This window comes from Aquila chrysaetos, chromosome 2 (genome assembly GCF_900496995.4).
Source record: "Aquila chrysaetos chrysaetos chromosome 2, bAquChr1.4, whole genome shotgun sequence".
In the NCBI taxonomy this organism is placed as follows: domain Eukaryota; kingdom Metazoa; phylum Chordata; class Aves; order Accipitriformes; family Accipitridae; genus Aquila; species Aquila chrysaetos.
In genome coordinates, this window is record NC_044005.1 from 14423111 (window position 1) to 14445491 (window position 22381).

The 22381-nt window shown below is 46.8% G+C and overlaps 1 protein-coding gene across 7 annotated transcripts; it reads right to left on the minus strand.

Annotated features, from left to right (window-relative positions):
- Positions 1 to 112: 112 nt before the first annotated feature.
- On the minus strand, positions 113 to 17028 carry SLC25A47 (solute carrier family 25 member 47). 7 transcript variants are annotated; one of them, XM_041120103.1, is made up of 7 exons: positions 16014 to 17028; positions 15148 to 15395; positions 3992 to 4035; positions 3624 to 3695; positions 3175 to 3357; positions 1790 to 2063; positions 113 to 936 (listed from the first exon to the last, which is right to left on the minus strand). In XM_041120103.1, the coding sequence occupies exons 2-7, from the start codon at positions 15197 to 15199 to the stop codon at positions 650 to 652; spliced, it is 912 nt and encodes a 303-aa protein (XP_040976037.1). In that variant the 5' UTR covers positions 15200 to 15395; positions 16014 to 17028; the 3' UTR covers positions 113 to 649. The 7 variants fall into 7 exon arrangements, with proteins under 7 accessions (XP_040976037.1, XP_040976034.1, XP_029895359.1 ...); XM_041120100.1 differs by having other exon boundaries at positions 15148 to 15398; XM_030039499.2 differs by lacking the exon at positions 15148 to 15395 and having other exon boundaries at positions 16014 to 16455.
- Between the last annotated feature and the right edge of the window lie 5353 nt (positions 17029 to 22381).

A 22381-nucleotide genomic window follows, 5' to 3' on the forward strand; every position in this document is an offset into this window, starting at 1 on the left:
AAAATCACATGGTTTACAGGAATCTCTGCCTGGTTTCACTTTCAATGAGGCCATTAGCGCGATTATATAAACAGACCATGTCTGCCACTTATTAAATAAGGACAGGAAAAGCTGCTACCAAAGGGATATAATTGTAGAGTACTTTGGGAAAATTACAGCAGGGAAGGAAAAGTTGCAGCCTGAAGCACAAATACATAAGTTAGTTACTCGGTGAATGCAATACGAGCATTACGTGTAAAGGGCACACTGGATAGTGTTAGGTCTTACACAAACTCCCCCCCAGCTCTTGCCTTCATTGTGAAGATTGCTTTCTGTGCCAGTAGAAAACAAAATGAATCCTTTACCAAAAGGATCAGACTAGCAGCTTTTTAGAACATAATTATTTGCAAATGTTTCAAGGGCCTAAGCAGTGGCTACAGTCTAAATACATTAATGAGATAAAAGGGAGGTTGTATGTAAAAGTCCAAGACTCCCTGATGAGTTTGTAATCCTATAAGAATAAAACAAAGCTGTCAGTCATCCAGCTTTGTGCTGAAATGTCCATGCTTCTTACTCTGTCCATCAAAGGAGTGTTCAGCAGTTGTTTGTGGATGTTGTGTTACAAAAAAACAAACTAAACAAAATACGCCTCTGAACAGAATGGCACAAGCTATTTTTTGTTTGTACAATGATCTGTAAATCTCAGTACAGCTTCATACGTTACAAACACCACCATGTTCACAGGAAAGGCACGAATGCAGTTTAAACCCAGTCCTTTGAAAAGCACTTTTGCACCCTCCTTTCTCACACTTTCCCTAGCACAGTGGACAAGGCCTTTGTACTTGTGCTGGTCTGATTCATCTGTTTGCATCCGTGATTTGATGACATCCATGGGAGTAGCTAATCCCCAGGCCAGGACTCCAGCGAAACCACCAGAAAGCAGCACAACGAGGAAACCTGCAGGAGAGAGTGAAGGGAGGAGCAGTTAACCTGAGCCTTGCACTCATACAGCCACAAGCATCTCAGATTTCTCAGCTAACGTTGTTAACTTCCATGTTTTTCAGCAGTTATTTTGTCCAGCTCTTGCAGTTGTGTGTTTCCAGTGATCTCACACAAACTGTGTGGCCTCTCAATTTCACAGCATACTCAATTTTTGAATACATGAGACTGGCTCGTGGAGGGACAGCATCTATTTTAACACCGCACAAACTAGATGTGATGCATCCTGAGAGCACTCATACCCTCTTCAGCTGGGTCTACTTATCTTTGCAATTCTCAGCAAGATGCTCTTTGCTGAATGTCATCTCTTTGATCTTTTCTCGAAGTGAATAGTTGGGTTTGGGAGCCAAATCATAACCAGGAAACTTGAGGGCCTTTACATTGTGCACCTGGACTTTATTTTCAAGCTCTGGACTGACCCTGATCTGTGCTCCATGACGGCTCCTGGAAGGTTTGTCTGTGTTCCATTTCTAGCTACATACCCTATTTCTACATGAAGAGGAGTTCATACCCACATACTAGGCACCAGAGCGTGCCGTAAACACCCCTCACACAGGGAGAGGAGTAGCTGCTGAGGGACAAGGTCGTGCTGACGAAGCCCTCGCACACAGGCTGTTGGCACCCGTGCCGGGAGGGCACAAATGGCCCCGTGGAGCCAGGAAGGAAACGAACAGCAACCCCATGTGAGGACTGAATCTGGGTGAGGTTTTATAGGTACTGGGCGATGTTTGCTGAGAGCCTGATTTCCTTCTTAGCGTGATACTAAATAAGCTGGTTTTGCAGGTAATGTCAGATGCTTTCCAATACCTACCTGGCTTATTTTTCCCAGCTGGTGTGAGCCAGTCACACAGAGCAGAATAGGTAAGGAAATATATTGCAGAAGAAGAGCAATCTCTGCAAAGTAATGCAGAGCAGCCCTTGTAGAGACCCCCAAAACCTTCTTCCTTGGCGATCACCTTCAGACAGTGCAGAGACCCTCGGTACTTTGGCTTGGAAACAGGCTGGGGAGATGCGACGGAAGGATGTGGGTTCCTCTGAGTCTGCATGCGAACCTTAGCCACTTCACTAGGGGTCATCAACACAACCTGTAACATCAGAGGATGGTATTTTAACCCTTCATATTTAAACAGTGTTTTGATCCCTCTCCTGCAAATTCCTTGTCTCCCACCTCTTCAGGCAACAATATTATCTGAAACCAGCAAGTTCCAGCCTCCTCCCCTCTGTCTGTGCTAAATCCCACCCAGCAGCAGCAGGACACGCGTGCAAGCTGCGCTGTGCAGAGTGGAAGTCGAGGCAGAAATCAACAGAGGATATGAAATAGCTGTAACAACTTGATAAACCAGATGGGCATGAAAGGGGGATGTCCTCAGCTATAGGGTAGCATACGTCAGGGCTCTTGTATGTATCTGTATTTGGAACCAAGGCCATAAAGACTTTAAAAAACTAGCCTGTGTTAAGCAGAGTCGTTGCCTGCTAGGGAACACCTAGAAACCCGACCATCTGGACTGCTCTGTAAGAGGATTTCCTGTGACCGGGCATCCATTTCTGCCCAGCACACCATCGGGGTGCCGGGGTGAGCTCCGCTGCATTCACAGGTCCTGCAGACGCTCACAGAAATCCATCTGCTTATGGGAAACTGCTCCTGGATTCAGCCTCACCTCCCGGCCCTGGGATCATGCATGTTTGCCAGGCAGCATCACTTCTCAGTGATGCCCCATTGAGTTTTGCATCGTGACAAGGCAATGCTGTCTACTGCCCGTTCTTACAGCGACACTGTGCCGGGCTTGTGCAGCCACTGTCAAAACACCAGCCTGTGCTTTAACATGCTGAGTTACATCTTTCTTACATAAACATACCGTCAGAGTCACTTGGAAAGTTTGCTGCCCAGGGTGTTTTTCTTCCTTTTTCTGCGTTTGCTGCCAAGGTCCATGTCATTCTTAATAGCGTGTTCTTAAGTGTTTTGGCACTCTAAACCAAATCCGGCATGAGCTGCCCAGCAGGACTCGGCCACGGCACGGGGCCGGCCAGCGAGGGGCCAGCCCAGGCAGAGCGTGACCCCCTGTGCAAACAAACCCACCGGGCTTGTTGCAGGCTCCCCTGTGGCCTCCCGGACAGAAAACATTCACTGCTTTTCCAGCCTCCTATGTCTGTGAACAAGATCTCTTGTTTTGCTTTTCCTTTCGCCTGTTTACCTACCCGGACAGCACCAGCAGCACCTCCGGCAAGAGAAACATCCAGCTTGGATGGCTTCGCGTCTGCAGCCCCGTATCGCAGCTTGCAGATGGTACAAAGGAAGTTTTTGTACGTGCCAAATGAAACAGAAGAAATCACCGATACTGTGAGAACTGATGCAGACACACCTTTGTAAAATCCCCAAACCTAGTTGGAAACAGGAAAAAGAACACTTTTAAGAGAGAATGGCATGGGAAAGCATCTGCCCAAAAACCCTGGCCATACATTGCTGAGCCAAAACTTACTCCCATCTTACAGCTCATCGGCAAAGCTAAATTTCATCCTGACCCTTCTCCCAACAAATGGTTGTACGTAACTGCTGCCTGTCCTCCCCAAACTGACAGAGGAAGCTCTGCTTCTCTGAAACAAGTCATCCGTACCTGGTATCAGCAGTTCTGATGAGAGGTACTTACTTTTTCTGTCCTGTATGTTTCCTGAATGCAGTGCCAAATCCCATTGTAATGCCTCTCAGTCTGAATTCTCACCTAGGAATACAGGGGCAACTTTGAAATGCAGATATCAGATTTTAAAAAAAATTTAAAAAATCAACAAATGCCATAGCAGCAAACCAGATAATTAGCCATTAAATAGCATCACCAAACAATTTACTTTTTTTTTAAAAAAAGAGAAAAACAACACAGCCAAATAAAGTGAAATATGTTGATGTAACAAAGATGAAAGCATTGCCATGGGACTAGTTTTCTAAAAGGGAGGAGGAAAGCAAAAGGGCCTGTTTGTTTTCAGTCCGTAGTCAAGAAATAAAGGTCCAACAGGTAGGTACCTTCACTGTGTCCAGCGGATAACCCACTGCTGTGCTTAGACCACCTGAAACAGAGAGTGTATTGGAGATGGTTAACAATGCACGTCACAACAGACCATTTTCCCCCATGGCAGGAAGGCATTAGGGGAACGGCAGAAAAATGCAGCTTCAGAGCACTGCCGTGCTTGGCACCAGACCTCTCTTGAGCTCCAGAGACAATGTTTGAGCCAAGAATAACAGAGCAAAATGCACAGACTTCTCTGTGTGACCAAGGCACGCTCAGAGGAGGAATCTGAGCATCACAGGAAGCTTATCAGGAGGAATAACACCACGGTGCAAACTGAGACTGGGGGAAACACAGAAAGCACTGCTGCAGGAAGGTTGGAGAGTTGACTTGTATGATATTGGACTGTTTCTGTTCCCCCTCTCAGCTTAGACGGTAAAGCATCTTTGAACTATGACCAAGCACCCTCGCATGAAGTGCAAAGCATCCCCACTCACACGAGGGGTCTCTGGAGCAATTTTGGTTCTCCACACTTGACTTGGAAATATTAAGGAATAAAAGCAGTGGTCGTGAAGACATCTAGAAAAGAGGGGTGGTCCTCAGCATTACAGGTTCTCAGCAATCTGTCTTCCTTCTTGAAGGCAGGAGAGGTCCTCCTGCTGCCTCCTGCACACCAGGGACGGGACACGTGCTGCACCTTACAGAGCACATCTAACGCCCTGGGTGAGGAATTTGTTGGGCATTAGGGTCCGTGGCACCATGCTGGACTCAGCCTCCGAAGCGCATCTCCTACGTGCCCCGAACACTGCTGCAAAAGCAGAGCCAGAAGCAAAAGCAAAGGTTGCTTGGAGCCCCGGCAGGCCGGTGCGACGCCGGGGTGCGGCACAGCCGGCACACTGCTCTGCGGTGAGACCACCCGCCCTCCGCCGCTCGGGGCTCGGCAGGATTAAGGGGCAGCGAGGGATTAGTGTCGGGCGTGCGCCAAGCCGGCGTGCTCAGCAGCACGCCCCGCGCACCAGCTCACCGCGACTCCCTGCCTGCGGCAGTGACGGCATGTCCAGCGTGCTGGGGAGCTTGTCAACCCTCTATCGACACCCAGGCTCATTTTGAGACCTTCAAATAGCCACTGGAGTTAGAAATGCAGTAATCCTGCGAGACAAAGTTACTGCCTTAATGGCAGATAAGGAGAGCAAAAGAGCTCCAACATGGACCTCTCCCGGTGGCAGTAACAAATGGATCACCCGCCATCCCTGCCCTTACCTCGCTGCATTTCTCAGCTCTGATCTAAATGCATCTGTTGGCAGATACAACACGATAAAAACGCTGACCAGCTAACTCCCTCCCAGTACATCAACTGCCAAGTCATCTGAGAGGAAACCAGGCTGGGGGACGATGGAGCTGTAGCCATGTGAGTTATTTAGACAGAGATCAAGTTCAGAAAAGTGCTGTATGAGCCCTTCAGGGGCCCAGGCAGTCATAGATACAGTGCATGTCTGGTAGCTCACAGGTTGGAAATGGCCTCTCATTGAGTCCATTTAAAAAAAATAAAACCCAAGATGATACTTAAAAATGTATTAGTTGCTGTGGGCATTTCACTAGGCATGTTAACCTGTGATTACACGTCTGCTTGGGAACTCTGGAAAGCTCTACGGCGTTTTGGAAAAAAGCAGCAGCTGCTGGTGTGAGTCACCAGGAGAAAATCCCAAAGTGCCTTACTCTGAAGAAAACAACCAACAGCATCTTGCTTGCAGAAAAATGAGGTTTGCTCTTCAAAAATCTCTATCAAATCTGCCACCAGATAACTAGCAATGAAAATGAAAAATGGGCCAAGAAGCCACCTTGCGTATTTCAAAACCAAAATGAGATCAGGCTGGAAGTGAGACAGCGACGGGGAAAACACAAGCAGAGTAATATGGCTTGAAGGAGCAACGCCTCTGGTCCGAGCAGAGTGACAATGCACAGAGTCACCCGGGGCCACCTACACTGTGGCACATTCCCGGCCATTGGCCAGAGGCAGACTGCAAACACGAACCCCGCCAGCCAGGGAAGAGCAGCACATAAGTCAACGTCAGCATGACAGTGCTGACCTCAGAGGTGCAGTCCCCTGGCCCAAGCGCCCTGTTCCAGGCGGGAGGATTTGGCATCGCATGGGTTTCAGACTTCCTGAACCTTAGATTAAGCAGCCATGGGCTGACCGGACGCCAGCGATGCAGGGGCACCGTGTGCCTTGCACAGCTAAGCCCTGGCTTGCTCCACCAGCTCAGGAGGGTAGGAGCCTTGGCTCATGCACATCAGGTACCAAGGCTGATTTGGGTCAGTGTTTGACAAGAAGTGTCCTCCCTTCTGGAGAAATTTCCCTGTTCACACATTAAGGTGCAGAGACAGCAGCAACATAAACAAAATAAAGCAGGTTTGCCCCAAACCAGCCTGTTTCCCATTGCTTCTCAGTCCCAAGGGCTCCCACTCAGCTTGGTTCCAGCAAGGACCAAACATCTCCACTTGGGAGGAGACCATAAAGGTAAATTTTTCACTGTTCCCACCAAAGTGGAGATGTGAGCCCCCCAAATCTCCAAACAACCACAGCCTGCCATGAACTGCGCTCCTTAAAAGCCAAATCACTCCGAGCAGTTAAGTTGTCAGAGCTGAAGAGCTCAGCCAAGTCCATCGAAGGCTGAGGAAGAAGGGCTTTGCACAATGTCATGCGATATAAATAGCCTGGGACAAAGATAGCATGACCCACACATGCCCTGTTTGCACAGCAGAATCAAACAAGGCCAGCAATGCATAGCATGCATACGGGAGTTGGCTCCTGTGGGACTCCCTCCCAGTAACACTGTAGCAGCTGTGACAAAAACAAATAGCAAAATCGGGTGAATAGTCTTTGTTGGGTTTAGTGAGCCATTTTTTTATGCCTACTTTATCTGACATGTCCTCAGCTATTGTTCAGAGGTTGCAGCATCCCACACACATATTGCGCAGGGACAAAACTGGGTTACACACAGTCTCTTCATCAGTCAGCCACTTCGACCAGACAATTCAAATGAGGAGGGATCCTGGCAGGGTGGCCACCACAACAGCAATCAGCAGAGAGCAAGCAGCAGCCCTACGGAGCCCACCAGGCTGCAACAGCTCTGAGCTGTTGGCAACCCCCTGGCTGAGAAACCCAGGGAGAAGCAGGCATCATGGTCCATTTGCTGGATGGGTAGACAGCAACTTCCAAAGAAAGACCTTTGTTTTGTGAAGAGTTGGGAACATAAGAAGTGCCCCATACCCTAAACAAGCTGAACTCCATCCAGTAACACGACCCTGGCAGTGACCAGCAAGAGCTGCTTTAGCTGTAAGGACGAGGAGGCAGCATGTTCCCTCCGTAGGTGGACTATTTTATCTACCCTTGGACTGCATGTGACTGGTGTGTGACCTTGCAGCAAGATGTGGAGAAGTCTGGGCGTGCTACAGACCCTGCTGCTCTACCACTGTTGGGTGAACCTCAACTCCCCCTTCCCAAATCTTTACGCCTGGCATAAGAATCAAGTCATCCCCTAGTCTTCAATAGCCCTGATCATCAATACCCATCCCCTGCCGTGGCTCAGGCTGCTGCCGTAGCAGTGCTAGAAAACACATATGGGATCATAGGAAAATTCAAGTTGGAGGGGACCCTGGGAGCTCTCTAGTCCAACCTCCTGCTCAGCTTTGTTGGCCAGGAAGGACATCCTTACAGATGAGCTGCTTTCTACAACATTCAGCCCCATTTGGTGGTTATTGAAAGTCTCCACAGTCACTAAGCATGTTTCTCTCACATTCTTTCTGTCTGGAGTCACAGCAGGTCACTGTTTTCTGGGCTGAAGATGCTGAGCTTGTCTCATGGCTGCAGAAACAATAGCTCAGAGGAGATGCACAATATTTGTGCAGGTGCCTGAGCCAGGCTGGATCATTACATGGGATTCAAAAGGGCAGCACCTCTGCTGTTTTCCAGAGGTGCTTAAGCAATTCTTTCTCCAAAACACTCTGAAAACAGATCAAGGTCACAAGAATGTAATTTCCTAAACAAAAACTCTGTTATTATCTGTGTTGTCTTTTGAGTTGTTTGATGCACTTCAGCTCGGTTTGTAGCCTCCGTTCGAATAGGAAAACTGCTTCAGCTCTAACAAACACAAGCCATGAAATACTTTCAGCACCAAAACCATCCCAGTTCTTGCAGGAAAGCTGTCCCATCCCTGGAAGCTGTTCCATGTCGGGGTAGGGAGCGTAGCCCTAAAGCCCTGCCCATGTACCTCGCCCATGTCTGTGCAAGCTCGCAGCAGGGAACAGCATGCCAGAAGACACTCCTGTCTGCCAGTAAAAAGTGCATTATCCCTCTTAGAAAAGCCCCAAGCTGGACACAGATGACAAAAGGGAAAATCTTGCTCTCTGACGTCCTGGGGTCAGTGAAGTGCGTTAAAACAAGCAAAGACATTTCTGATCCCAGCTGGAGCTCCCTGGCCTGCATCCTCCCAGGCTGAGCCCATTTCCAGGGCACCCATGGGAGGTGCTTGCTGCATGGCCGGGTGGCACGTGATGCTGGTGCCCAGACAGGGAGGCTTCACACAAATCATGGCCTCACACAGGTGCAGTGGCAGAATGCTGAGGTGAATGGCCACTTTGAAACTAGTGTTTTCAACTATCCACATTCCCTTGCAAAAGAAGTTTATCCTTAAGTGGCTCAACCGCAACTGTGCCAAGAAAAGCAAAGGAGTCCAAGCAGTGAATGCAACCATCGCTGCCCTGCTGAGCTGAGCCCAGTCATTAATGGGACGTCTCAGCGGGGTTTGGTGAATCCTTCTGGGATGAGCATCTTGTTGCCAGACTCAGCACAGCCACCGAAGTACCTGAGTACTTTAACGTTGGCAAGGAAAGAAGAGGATAAAGGCAAGCTGTCATGGAGGGGTTGGTTATATCCCCCTCTCCCATGAAGGGTCCTTCCTGAGCAGGGTCCCCCAGCACCCTGGGGAAGGCCAACACCCTAAGCAACAGGCACCTCCAGGGCTGGGTGCTGTTGAGATGCCAAACCTCGCCCCATTTGCACATTTTGGGTGATGAGCAATAAGGGGCTGCAGGGTAAAACTCATCATGGTCCTTCCCAAGAAATGCACACCTGCACCGGGACCACAGGCTGCTCCTGGTGAGGGAAACTGCCAAATTTCAGCAGATCTCAAAGTGAGATCTGACATGCAGGCTTGGGAGGGGCATCTCAGCCATCTGGCAGGTTCACCTGGCATTTCTGGCAGCTGCGACCCCAAGGCTCTCTCTTGGTATTTGACATTCCACCAAACCTGGCAAGATTTCAGAAAAGAAATGAGACCAGTGGCTACATTTTGTTGTTTAAAACAAAGCTGGGTTTGAGCAGTACATGCTCTAAAATTGCCTAGAATGAAATCACACTTTTCTCCTTTAACTTTTTTTATATATGGCTAACCTACTTTCTCCCAGATCAAAGCCTGCTACGTAGCACGCCTGCACTGAAATTACCGTCACAACTGCAAATACATCTTAACCCAAGATAATGCAAAGGTCATTTATTCAGAGCTTCTTCACTGTGAAAAGCCATGCCTCCACCCCTCCCGTCTCACAAATCGCATCCTCAACCCCCCAAGACCCACGACCCCGATAGCCTGCCAGGACTCCCAGGCACCAGACATGTGAGGTTTTGCTGTCTGGGCATTACTCGCCAGTTTGTATCTGCACACAACGTATCCCACTTTGTCTCTTCCTATTAGAGTTTTGCCCTGTCCCGCTGCAATTAGACTGGAGGAGATTGCAGGGCAATGACCTCAGCTGACCAAATTGCAGTGCTGCCTCTCCAGTAACTCTGTGAGCCTGCTCTGATGACATTTTCCACTTAATAAAGACGAATGCACTTTTAACAAGCAGCCCCCATTGAAAGACTCTCAGCTTTACCATTGAGACCTGCCCGTTAGCTGAACAAGAAGGAAACACAGCAATCTGCTTTCATCAACAAGCACTAGTTTGTGTATTTACCTCCAATGGCCCCAGCAACGAAATCCATCCAGACTGGTCTGCTGCCTCAATTACCCTGATTAAACGTTAGGGAGGTAGAGGATATCGTTTTGGTCTTTCCAGAGCCCCGCAGGTCCTTCGAAGACAGTGTGATTTGCAATACGAATCACCTTCCTACTGTCTCCTCTTGCCTCTGGGGATTGTAAGCCTTGTGAATACTTGATGAATTTGTACACTGGAGGCAGAGACGGGAAGCCTGGAGCTGTTCCAGGAACACAGTGAATAAGTAATCCCGCGAAGCCCTGCAACGCTGCGCCAGAGCCGCTGTTCCCAGTGCCTTTGTGCTTGGAAAACCAGAAGGGGTGGTGCCTTGCAGGGTAACGCTGGCTGTGAAGGGGCCATTCCCCGTTGTACTTATTAACCCCAGAAGACAGCCTTGCACACTTGTTTGCCAGAGGACACTCTTGCCCTGCGCCATGGAGAAGTGGCACAGGTGGCTGCATATGAGCCGCCTCCTCCCCCAGCCCAGCGTACCCTTCCTCCATCTGATGGAGCAGAGCCCTTTCCCATCAAGGAAAATTCCTTGTGCCCTTCCCAAGGAATTTTCCTTGGCTTTCCTAACTGACACAGCTCACCCTAAACCTCTACCCAGATCCCCATAGATTATTACCTGCTCATAGTGTATACATGCGGTGAAGGCCAGAAATTACTCCAACCACATGCAAAGCGTTTGCTACTCTTTCAGACCGCAGGGTAGTTTCCCCAGCCCCTGGATGAGCTCTGTTCCTTCACTCCTTGCTTAGTCTCCCAAACCCCTTTCCAATGTCAGCTCCTTGCTGAGTTCAGTGGCGGAGCAGGAATCACTATTGCTGCTGCCCATACTCCAGCATTTTGCCCTGCAGGGGAGATGGGAGATGGATTTTGCCAGGAGAGTGGTCCAGCACCTAATTTTTTCTTCCTAATTTACAACCAGCACAGGGTGATGATCTCAGCAGCGGAAAGAGAAAACCACAGAGAGAGATCTGCTCGTCAAGGGGAACCAAGATTTCAAGAAAATGCTATATTGCCTATTTTTGCCCAACAGCCCTGTACCAGAGGGCTGCACATCTACACAGAAAGGTTAAGTTTTGCCCGGAATAAAACTGGAAACCAAAGTCCTGATGCAGTGAAGGGCTTGCCAAGTCATGACCTGAATTGTACTACTTTTGAAGAGGTTTCTCTGGGTCAGAGCCAAGGCACATTGGCAGCAAAGGGAAAAGATAATTTCACGGCTGCTGCCCCCCTGGGTTGGCTTCACAGAGGAGCTGAGGACTTTAGTCCTCAGTGATGTCTCACACACATTTCACAAGAACCTATTTCTGTCTGAAGTGCATATTTCGGATGGGCTGATGCATCAGTGACATATAGCACAGGTCAGTGTGAGGGCTCAGGGTTTCTGGGAAGTTAAAATTAAAGACTTTTTAGCAACTTGCTTCCCATAATTTCTTATGTGTCCTTCCCTGAACACTTTCTGCGCTGGAGAGAACAGTTTATTCCAGTGAAACATCATGCAAGGACAGCAAAAACTTAAAACAAGAAGTAAAATATTATCTAGAGAGATATCAGCGTAACCGCTAAAACACACTGGGTTATTCAGTAGCCCTTCCTTTTACACCTGGTGACCATACAGGAGTTATTAACAGTTCATCAACAACCTGTACGTGCCAAGTGGGGGGAAAGGTGCTGTTTCCATTTCTCCTACCAGCCATTCCCAGTTGCTGTCATTGTGGGCCCCCCTCCAGCAGCGGGACCAGGTGTGGGACCTGCTGTGTCGGTGACACACGGGTACAAGGACACGGTCCCCTGTTGTGGGGCAGCCCGGGAGCCTACAGCCTCCTGGTTCCTGCGGAGATCAGGCAACCTGCCCGAGCCGCTCCAGCCTGCGCTGCAGCAGTCACCGCCACCTTCAGGACCACTGCTTAGACATCACTGTTAAATATTGCTTTTCTGGGAGCTGCTTCCAGGCAAGGTGAAGAAATTAATTATATTCCCTATATGACAGTGTTGCCATGCGTTCCTTCCCATCACATGGCTGGGGGTATCATGGCGGGGAGCATTTTTTTACATATTGCAGTGATTGGTGCAGTATTGGCAAGAAAATAGAGACTGGCTGGCATGTCACACTGACAAAATTGTCAGAGCTAATAAGTATTTCCCATGAAATGTCACAAGACCAAGCAAAATTTCTACCTTCTCTACCTGAGCTGAACAGCTCAAAGAGAATCTTCCTCCTGAAACTTTGAGATTGTAAAAACCCAACCAACCCCAAAACCTTCCCTTTGCAACAGAAAATTAACTCTTTTTTAATTATTTTAACCCTCATTCCCACCAACACTTCTATCAAAATGTTAGTTTGCTTTATGTAGCACAAAGCTGACTCCAGATTCAAGCATTTTGATAACCTTCTGATAATGGTTTCAGTCACTTTGGTGAGGTATACCGGGAGAAGTCACGTCTTCCATTTGACTGGAATTGCTCTGCAAACAGAAGCCATTCAGAAGGTGGCCATCAGAAAGAAGAGTAGTTTGGGGCTTGAGACATTTCACCTTGTCCCGTGAAGATGTCACTGGGGGCAGCCGGCTCCAGAGGAATGCATGCACGCAGCTACTTTGGGGACGTTTGCCTTGACCGGGGCTTAGCATGAGCCCCAGGCAAACACAGTCACCGCTACTGTAGTCTCCAGTCCTTTGCTCCCAGTGTCTGGCCAGGACTTAAAGGGAAATAGCATCCACTGCCACGCTCGTCAGCTCTGTGTGACCCGCTCAGCCCAGCCACCACGCGAAGGCAGCGAGGGCAGAGCCCTCTGGAAGAGGAGCCCTACACAAGTGTTGAAGTGTTCACACACGAGCAAGTATGTAGGAAGGTGTAATTCAGTGTGAAGGAAACCCGGCCTGAGAAATGAAACCTGTCTTACTGTGTTTGCTGTTACTTGCTGGCACACCCCAAACAGTACAGACCAACTCCCTGCCAAAGAGAGCTATCGTCAAGGCAGCGATTCACCCTCCCTTACCAGGAGTCCTCCTAGAGACGTAGAGTCCTTGAGGTCTCACTGTCCTTCACGCCTTGCTGAAGAAGCTTCCTCCTTCATCCCCTCTTCCCCAGGTTTCAGAGATACACTAGCTCTCATATACCAGCCTCATTAGAAACACTTACCACAATCCAGCCCCCCAATGGCCCAGGTCAACAGACACAGCCCAAAGAAACCTTGAATTAATAGGAAGAGCTTCAAGATCAACTACGAGTCATTCCTGTCACCTTTTGACACAATGTCCAAGGACTGACAGAGATCACTGCTAGTCCAGCTTGCAAAGGAACACCATGGTCCACATCTATGCAGGGATGAGCGAAAGTGCCTGGCCTCAACCCAGGTGGTCTTCTCAAAGCATGCCCTAGGAAATGACACGCGAAACGCACGCTTTGAGCCTCCACGAGGGATAGTACTCTACTAGAAATAACTCACACGTTCTTTCCTCCAGTAGCAAACTGTTTAAGAGCGATTTGTTTAAAATGGGTGAATTTCACAGGGGATTTTGAGAAAGCAGGGCGTGGAAGGTGCTGTCAGATGAAAAGACAGATCTGACGACATCAAGCAATCTGCAGGAAATTATGAAACTAAGTGATAGAAAAGCGAGGAAGGCCTTAATTTTGCACAGCGCAGGATGGATGAAACACTCCATTTGCTTCACAGGAGGAGGCAGCTGTCTGCCTACCCAGGCAGAGAGAACTGCTCGCCGGCTAAAGCAGCAGCAGGGTTAGAGGACTCGTACAAGTGTATGGAGCAAAAGGAAAGGTGGAGAGGGAGACTTTAAGTAGGTAATAAATGTTAAATAACATCTTTTAGGTGAGGCAAAAAAGCAGGGGCATCCCTTTACCCCTCTCCTTCCACAGCTCACTCCCAGGACATGACCAGCTCCATCCGTCCTGCAAAGTGAAAGAGAAGCCTGTCCTCTTTTGCCTCTGCAACTGCCTGCTAGCTCGTCAAGCCAGATTTGTGGAGAAAATGTTCCTGCCTCATTTCCTGCCATAACACGCTGCATTTTCTATTCGCCTCATGCTATGTGATATCACACTCACATGCATATCCATTAATTCCCGTCCAATTTATTTTGGAAAAATCCTTGACTGAAGAGACTGTTCAAACAGCGTTACCCCGCTACGTCACCGGGCTGTTTGCACATTGCGGAACTGGAAAGAGTGACACCAGCTATGCTGAGCTGGCAGAGCCTGGTGCTTGGCTTGCGTGGCAGTGGGTGGAAAGGGGGGTGGAACCTCCTGGCTCCAGCTGTGTTACGGATTTTCAAATCAAAGTTTCTCATTGTCCTTTATCTCAGGTAGTAAAGAAAAACCAATAATTCCAAGGACACAAACATTCGCAGCAGGAATTTCACAGCAAAACAAACAAAACTGGTAAGGAAACCACTCTGAGCGTTGGCAAGTGCATCACTTTTAGCCAGATATAAGTGATCAGTGATTTCACCTCTGGAAAGCTGATATAAGGTTGTAATGCTTCTACATGCATTTCCAAGGGAAGGGAAAATAACACATTTCCAAGAGGACTGAAGATGATTGCAGTAATTTAAGAAGTGAAACAGATTTTCTGGCTTTGGGCAAGTCACTCAATCTCCCTATATGTAATCTTCTCCTCAGCACAATCGGTGTGCTGTATGTCCACTGCCATGAAGTCCCTGCAAGGATTCAGGCACTTCTCAGAAAGCCACAAGTCTGTATTCAGGAGTAAATCATGGGAAAAGGTGGAAATAACAACATTAGCACCCATCCTACAAAAACACCCATGTGAAAATATGTCTATATTAAAAATGGCATTGCTCTCACCGTTCTTTTAAAGTGTTATGTGAATCTTGCACCCAAGTACTGATCTTTACAAAAGAAAGAGGAAATGTAACGGTGCACCACCACAGTCAGCTCTGGGAAAGGATTTTATGCCAGCCGACATTGCTAGCACTTTGGAAGGACTCCTGACTGATGGGGGGAGAGGATGTCAGTACTGTTATTGACTTTCCGATTGCACTTTGAGCCTCTTTGCAGCCTCTTGCACATTTTCTGCACTTTAATGAATAGAAGATGTAGTCAGTGACCTGGCAGCAGGCTTGGAGAGCCAGGAGTGGAGGGAGGCACTCACCTTCCCAGCCTCCTCTTCCCCACCAAGTGATAATGTACTCTTCATTTGTCATGATGATATTAATGTGCAACCCTCAACCTTTTCAGCAGGGTAGTTCAGGCATTAGGCAGTAAAACACAGCTGTCATGGTAGGAACAGTGACAAGCCCCAAATCCATTGATGATGCTGTTGCAGTATCAGTGATGACTCCAGAGTCTATGTCTCTCTCTTTTTCTCCAATATTCTCAAACTATGTCTCCCTCTGATCTCTGCTGTATACCAGTGAAAAATATGAAATGCTACATTACTTTGACTAGCTGACAGTCTTTCTTCCCTTTGGAACTATCTGATTTGAAGTGATTTAACAACCTCAGAGCTACTTGCAAATCTGGAAGAAAACCCAGCTCTAGCATTATAAAGCATTATTATTATTATTTAGGACTTTGATATCAGCTGCTTAAATCATGTGGGAAAGATTGTTATGAATATACTTAACTGGCAAACCTGGCACCAATGAATTCAGAAAAGAGAACTTTTTCTAAATACCAGCACTATTATGAGCTTATGTTAAGAGGGGATATATACAAAAGAATTTAAGACTTTTTGTCTTGCAGAAGTGGAAAACAAGTGAAATTACACTAAATTAATTAATGCATTCAAGCAAAACCAAAGCATCTACCTTAAAAATTCTGCTACAAAGCAAGTTTAATGCCAGAGAAGACCCCCATATTGTTGGGGGGCAAAGAGCTACTGATACCCATGCTACCTTGATGAATACTAATTCAGGGATCTCTGGCATAAATCTTTCTAAGCAGTGTGCACTGTCCTAGTGGAAATATAGACCCATTTCATCAGCAGGTGTTCAACTCTGTGCCTCCAACATTAACCTGACATTTTCCATTGCCTTGAGCCGGAGAAAATTGAGGTCTAAGCCAGAAGTTTCTGTAGGTTTTTCAGGAGCACCCCCAGCATTAGCAAAGAATACCCAGACACCAGTACTAACAGTACCGGTCTCTGAATATCGTATGAAGTTCACAGCCTCACTTATCACTCTTCTCTTTTCCCTGGCATTAGTTCAGGAGCCGCACGAGTGCCCATCTCACAGAGTATTTGGGAAGTTTCTGCAAAGACACATTAGTCATTCTGCTAAGCCTGTTCTTTCAGTTTCTAAGAAATAGGTGCCTCCTCTGCATGACTAATGCAACAAACATATTCCACATGACAGCTGGAAGCCCACACACGACTCAGCAGGAAGCTGCCTTGAAGACAGGCCAAGATATTAAAAATATGTCTGTATATAAACCTTAGTGGCATTGCCTTACACCATATTCCCACTTTTTTTGGCTATCTCTCCTCATTCATTACTGACTGGTGTCATTACTGTGTGTCTACAATGCTGAATAACTTAGCATTTAGATTCAGCTGGAGACCTGGTCTCCCAGTCATTGACTTTGCATGTGGATACAAACTGTGCCAGAGGATTTCAAGTACGGGGTGTTGAAAGTATGTTTGTATAGCTGTTGGCAGTGAAAAACCATTTGCCTCACAGAAATGTTCCTGTAAGAACAGGGTGGCTTAAAAAAAAAGACAGGAGGCAGGCAGAGGAGGCCGTCCACCTAGCTCTGTCTCCTGTTCCCTTAGGACAAATCAGTTTTACCAGCTTCCTTATCTATAAAATGGGCATAAGTGCCCATTTTTACTTCACAGAAACAGCCTGAGGCTTAGGTTATATTGTCTGCAAATCCAGACTGGAAAAATGCTATAAAGATGCCAGCTACTGAGTTTTTATCTTCCTTTTCTGAATGATTTCCCAGAAGTTTTTGCTCACTGTCACCAGTCACAAGTATATTTGTTGAGTGACTGAGTAATGTGCAGAGGGAGAGATGGGTAAAGCTGCTAGGCTGATAGATAGTTACTAATTCAGGTAACTGGACTCAGTGTCCACCCTCTTATCTCAGCATGCCTCTTCATGGTCTCTGCCATCTTAAAACTGTGCTGCTAAAGAGCTTAGCATATGGGTTCTGCTGGAGACCTCCTTTCCGTATCGCCGACTGCATGTGCACGCAAAGTCTTCTGGTCTTCTCCAAGGAAGGCCAGCAGCAAAGAAACTCACTCCACCTGCAGCAAACTTAAAAGGATATAGTCCTCATAATATTTCAGGTACTTTGGACTCAGGTCCTTCCCCAAATATACATGAAAACAATAATTACCGTGTCTTAGCCATCATAGTGCTAGCACAAGCCAGAGAATAAAGATGGGACCTACAAAGAGAGAAGAAAAGACCCAGCACGGGGGTGTGATTGTGTAGGTCTGCCCTCTCTAGCCTACTTGCTAGCTGCTTGAAAGAAATATGCCGGAAGAGGAAAAGGCTCAGCAGTTTAGTTACCAGAACTCAAAGTATCTTTGAAATCAAAGATAATGCCAAGGAAAGGACTTTGGACTGATGCCTGTAAGCAGCTTTTTCTGATTTTTTGGTCTGTTCATTTCTCATCTGCTTCCAGGGAAGCACCCAGGGGTTGGCTACAGATTTGTATTTCAAACAAAGCACAAGACAACTGACTATGAACAGGGATGGATTCTTCCTCAGAGTGATCATAAATGTTGTTGACTGTTTTAAGTGCAGGTTATGCTTCTTCCTCTTGCCTTCTCCAACGGACCAGTATATTTAAAGCCAGTAACCCAAACTAAAAATGGTCCTCCACATACACAGTGGAGCAGAGGCTGAGGCAAACAGAAGGTGCATGTCAGAACTTGGCCAATTCTGCTTAAAATGGCAACGGTCGGGATTTCCAGAAGATATGTGTGCCCAGTAATAAAAATGTTTCCATTTCACAGGGATAAAGCATGGAAAGTTGGAGCTACACCAAACTTTTCAGGGTGCTTTACAATTTATAGCATACTAAGCCACTCCATTCCTGTAGCACTTCTCAGTCTCTCCCTCTCGCAAGCTCAGCACCTCAGATATTAACTTAGACAGCTGTTCACCTGCCGTGATTTCCTTTGGAACAGAAGGGGTCTCACATGCTGCGTTCCTGACCAGGACACTTTGGGGGATCACAAAGCCCCTACCCATCAGCAGATCTCTAAGCAAGGCAGCTCTGTTTCAGTGGCACTTGACTCTTGTACAAATGCATCAGTTACATCTTATGCTTTGAAACACCAGTCTTATCAAAGGATTTTATCAGGCTGGGAAATTTCAACATTTGTTATACAGTACCTTTGAAGCCAGTGGGATAATAACAACAGAGAATACCCTAAAGCCACCCAAGGTCATAAAGTTAATGGATAATGGAGGCATCTAGTCACCTATGAATAATGCCTTAGCTGCTCTGTCTTCAAAGACAGCTGCATCCTGAGGATCTGGAGCATCCTAATGACCTGACCCACAACATAACATTGAGTGGGGCAATGAGTACAAGTGAGGCAATGAATACAACAGTGTTTAGGAAAACAAAGAAAATGGACTCGAATCCACACAAAGGTACTCAGTGAATTCACCTGGAGATTCTTTTTCAGACACTGGGTGTTTCCACAGAGCAGTTCAGCTTCTAAGTTTTTCTTATATACTTAACATTGTGTCCCAATATTTCTCTCATTTCACCATTTGCATTTATTTGTTGCTGCTTTAGATGGTCAGCTGTTTGGTGAAGCACCAGCTGATCTTCAAGCCTAGTTGTGCTGGACTGCAGTCTCTGGAAAATGCAAGGTTTTCCTTGCAAGCAGTTTGCTAGTGTAAATGCAACATTCACACATGATCTAAATGCCACTTAGGTTCACATCATAAACAGGGCGCAGAGAGAGAGCTGCTGCCCCGAAGAGACTTTGAAGAGCTATTCAGGGACCCCAAGTAGGTGCTAGGAAGAAGCAGCTCGAAATCCAGTCCCAGCTCAAAATAAAAAGAGAAACTGATGCATTTTTCTGGGTAACGTGATAAGTACTTAAGTTGTGAAGATGCAGCAGTGCATTACCTTAGAAGATAAGGCAAGGGCTGAGGCAGAAGGCTATATAAAAGGAAATTCTCCTGCCAGGTAGTGCCAGAGCTGGCTAAGCCCCGGTGAAGCTCTGAGGAGCAAAGGGGAGACCCCCTGTCCACCACCCTCTACATTCCTGTGGGACATGTCTACTGGGACAGGGCCAATTGTTGATGCCAAATTCACAAGCAAACAGAAAGATTTTGAAACACCTGAGTCAACAATATGTATTTTATTGCATGCCATTGCCACCAGAATTTCTACAAGTTTATCACAACTCCACGTTTCTGTTCCTATCCTACTTCACTCTGCTTTTGCCCTTTCTCTTCGTGTTTCATTTACCTGCAGTGTTAATTCTGCCCTGCTAACTCTACTCTCTGCCTTATTCTGTTCCCCTCCCTACTCTCCCAATTTGCTTTCCCAGGTTTCTGTTCAGGCTCACCTTCTCCCAGATCTCCCCTGGGTGCCATCAAAGGCAGCAGACAGTTGACAGGGTCACTTCTTGGCACAAGAAAGAAGGGAAACCTTCTCTGCTATCTCACCCCTCCAGCATCATCTGCAAAGCCTCTTCCACCTGAATTGCCACCATTCGGACCTAAAAGGCAATGAGACAAAGGGAAGAGGATCTTTGAAGGATAACATTAAATTATAACTTTAACCTTTTCGCTCAGACATGTGGCAGTGCAGCTGCTGTACGTGCTAGTAGACTCTATATGTTTCCCAAGCCACCATTAGCTCTTTCTTTTCTGCTTTCTCTATTTGATGAGCCCACATTTCACCATCCAGCAGGGAAGCCAAATGCTCCCAAAGAAGAAGAAAGCAGGGAAAGCACAACCCCTCACTCCAGCTCTCTAGGGGATGCATCCCAGCGAGTTGTAAGTTATGTTTGAATCTGCCTTAGCAGAATAAAAAGAAAGGCAGTCACAGCTGAGCCGAATCTATGGAGCCTGAAGGGCACAAGAGCTCCCAACGGATGTCTGAGTCACGCTCTGAGCTGGAGGCATCACACATCAACAAAGCCGACACAAGATCAGACATAGCTTTTGAACTATCTAGAAGAACAGCCTGACTGAAGAGGAGAACCATATAAATCTGGGTTTCCTTGAGTATTAGGTTAGCTCTCCTCTCCACAACTGTATCTGTACTGCATACATAAGGTGCTGGATCAATAGGCAAAACATCTGACCTAAGTCATACTAACAAATTGCAAGAGCTATATGACTTCCTTCCCTTTATGGCAAAGCTCCTATGGAAGCCACACACAAATATAAGCACCTATACTGACTTACTGTCCCCCACCCCATACAAGCTTAATAAATTCCTCTACATTCATACAACATTGCTTCACAAGTGTAACTCGAACCAAAAACAAAACAAAACCCCAACCAAGAAAAAATGAACAAAAGGGAAACTCCCCAGTGGGACTAAAGCCATGCTCATTCTTAGTGAACCAACCCTTGACATCTCAAACTTTATACCAATGAGCCCTTGATGTTCTCTGTGCTAATTTATAAAGCACCCCCCACACCCCCTTTGAAGTACATGCCTGCTCCAGTGGGGTTCAGTAGCATTGAATAAAACATTCAGTAGCATGGAATAAAGCTTATTAGGAACAGCTCAAGCATGCAGGAACAAGACAGGCCTTTGGAGATTGCAGCAACCTGGGAGGGGCTGCACAAACATCGACAGCATGATTAGAATTCAAGTGTTCTTGACAAACTGGAAAAACAATCTGGAAAAAGCAATTTAGTATGGACAGCTACGAATGACTATGTAGAAAGAAACTGCAAGTACAAGGTAGGGAACATGCTGGCATGCCACTGATCTACTAAAAAGGGTCTGGGGCACATCATGTGTCACAGGCTGCCCATGAATGAACAATATTATGTTATGCTATGTTATGTTAGGCTATGTTGTTATGTTATGAGAAGACTCTTGCAAATAGCTGATCTCATATTCAGATATATGAACAAGAGTGTTGTCTGCAAATACCCAAGGTAATCTCCCATTACTCACTCAGCAAGGCCTTAGGGGTCAGTTCAAGGAACTCCAGATCAACCGAAGAAAGCGGGGGGTAAGAAGAATCAGAGGTCAAAGATAAAAATCAATATAATTCAGAGAAGAAAAGACTAAGATTAAAATTGTCTTCAGATAACCTAAGAAGTGCCTGCAAAGAGAGAGGAAGTGTTTTCGCTGTCCGTTGTGGGCCAACATTAAAATTACAAAACACCTCTGGTGGAGAAGGTAATTTCTCTGAGGCAGATTGCTTGGGAGATCAGAGGATTTGAATAACAGATTAAAAACACTCTGGCCAGGAATGTTTTAGGCCAAGCTGATCTTTCCAGGGCTTGTGGTACAAGGCAGATGCATATAACATCTGGACTTTCACCTGCAGAGCTGTGCGCATGATTGCAGTTCCTCTCGTGGATGCTGGAACGGACAAGATTCCCAGAAAGTCAATTCCACCTCTACTTGGAGAAAGTGTTTAGGGAAAAGGGACTGATCGGGGCTTTCTGTTTGATTTCAAGTACTGGCTGCAGGTGTATGGGTTTGGCACGGTCCCCGTTAGGAGGTAGGACGGTGTGTGATACAGCAGGAGTGGGCAGCTCCCAAAGCTATCGGTGCTGCAGCAAAGGGCAGAGCCAGCCCACCTGCCTGCTCTCTGATACCAACTGGTTGTCCCCAGGTAGGACATCAGGTCCCCCAGGTATGTGCATCAGGGAATCAAAAGCATCCTGGAGACGCCTGACTGCTTGATTGATTTGAGTGTTTAGAGATGAGAAGGAACCCAAATGAGTGTTGGGTTGGAAGAAGATAGGGGGGAGGTCAGGGATTCATTGAGTGCTTTGCATTTCCATCTTATCTGCTTATTAATCGTAATGATGGTCCAAGTGCTGCTAAATCTGGAACAGGTTCTCAGGTTTTGTTCTGTAGTAGTAGTTTCAGACCTCCTTGGAAGCATCCCTGTCTTTATTCATTTGTTTGTGTGTTTTCTTTGCACAGAAGGTAAAAGCTGGCTTGATTTTTAGTATGCTAGTCCACTGCAAGATTTCATCGGCTTTGTATTGAGCTGCCACACCTAGAAAAGGACTGCCATACCATGGAAAGCAATAAAAAAAAGAGAAAGAAAGAAAAAGAAAAACAAAAACAAAAAAAGAGAAAAAATCCAGCTGCTTTTCCATTCTGCTTCTGGAACTTACTCTCTAAAAGCTGATTTTGCAGGCCCAGAAGAAGATCATGTTACTCTAAGCAAAGCTCGAATAGAGTACTTACTGTTCTATGGC

Bases quoted from the DNA above. Each gene is read 5' to 3' on its own strand.
- SLC25A47 (XM_041120103.1), bottom strand. From the start codon at position 15,199: ATGACAAATGAAGAGTACATTATCACTTGGTGGGGAAGAGGAGGCTGG. The intron at 3,358-3,623 runs GTAAGTACCTCT...GTTTCCAACTAG, and splicing joins AAACATACAGGACAGAAAAA to GTTTGGGGATTTTACAAAGG. The intron at 2,064-3,174 runs GTAGGTAAACAG...CTGATGTTACAG, and splicing joins GTGCTGCTGGTGCTGTCCGG to GTTGTGTTGATGACCCCTAG.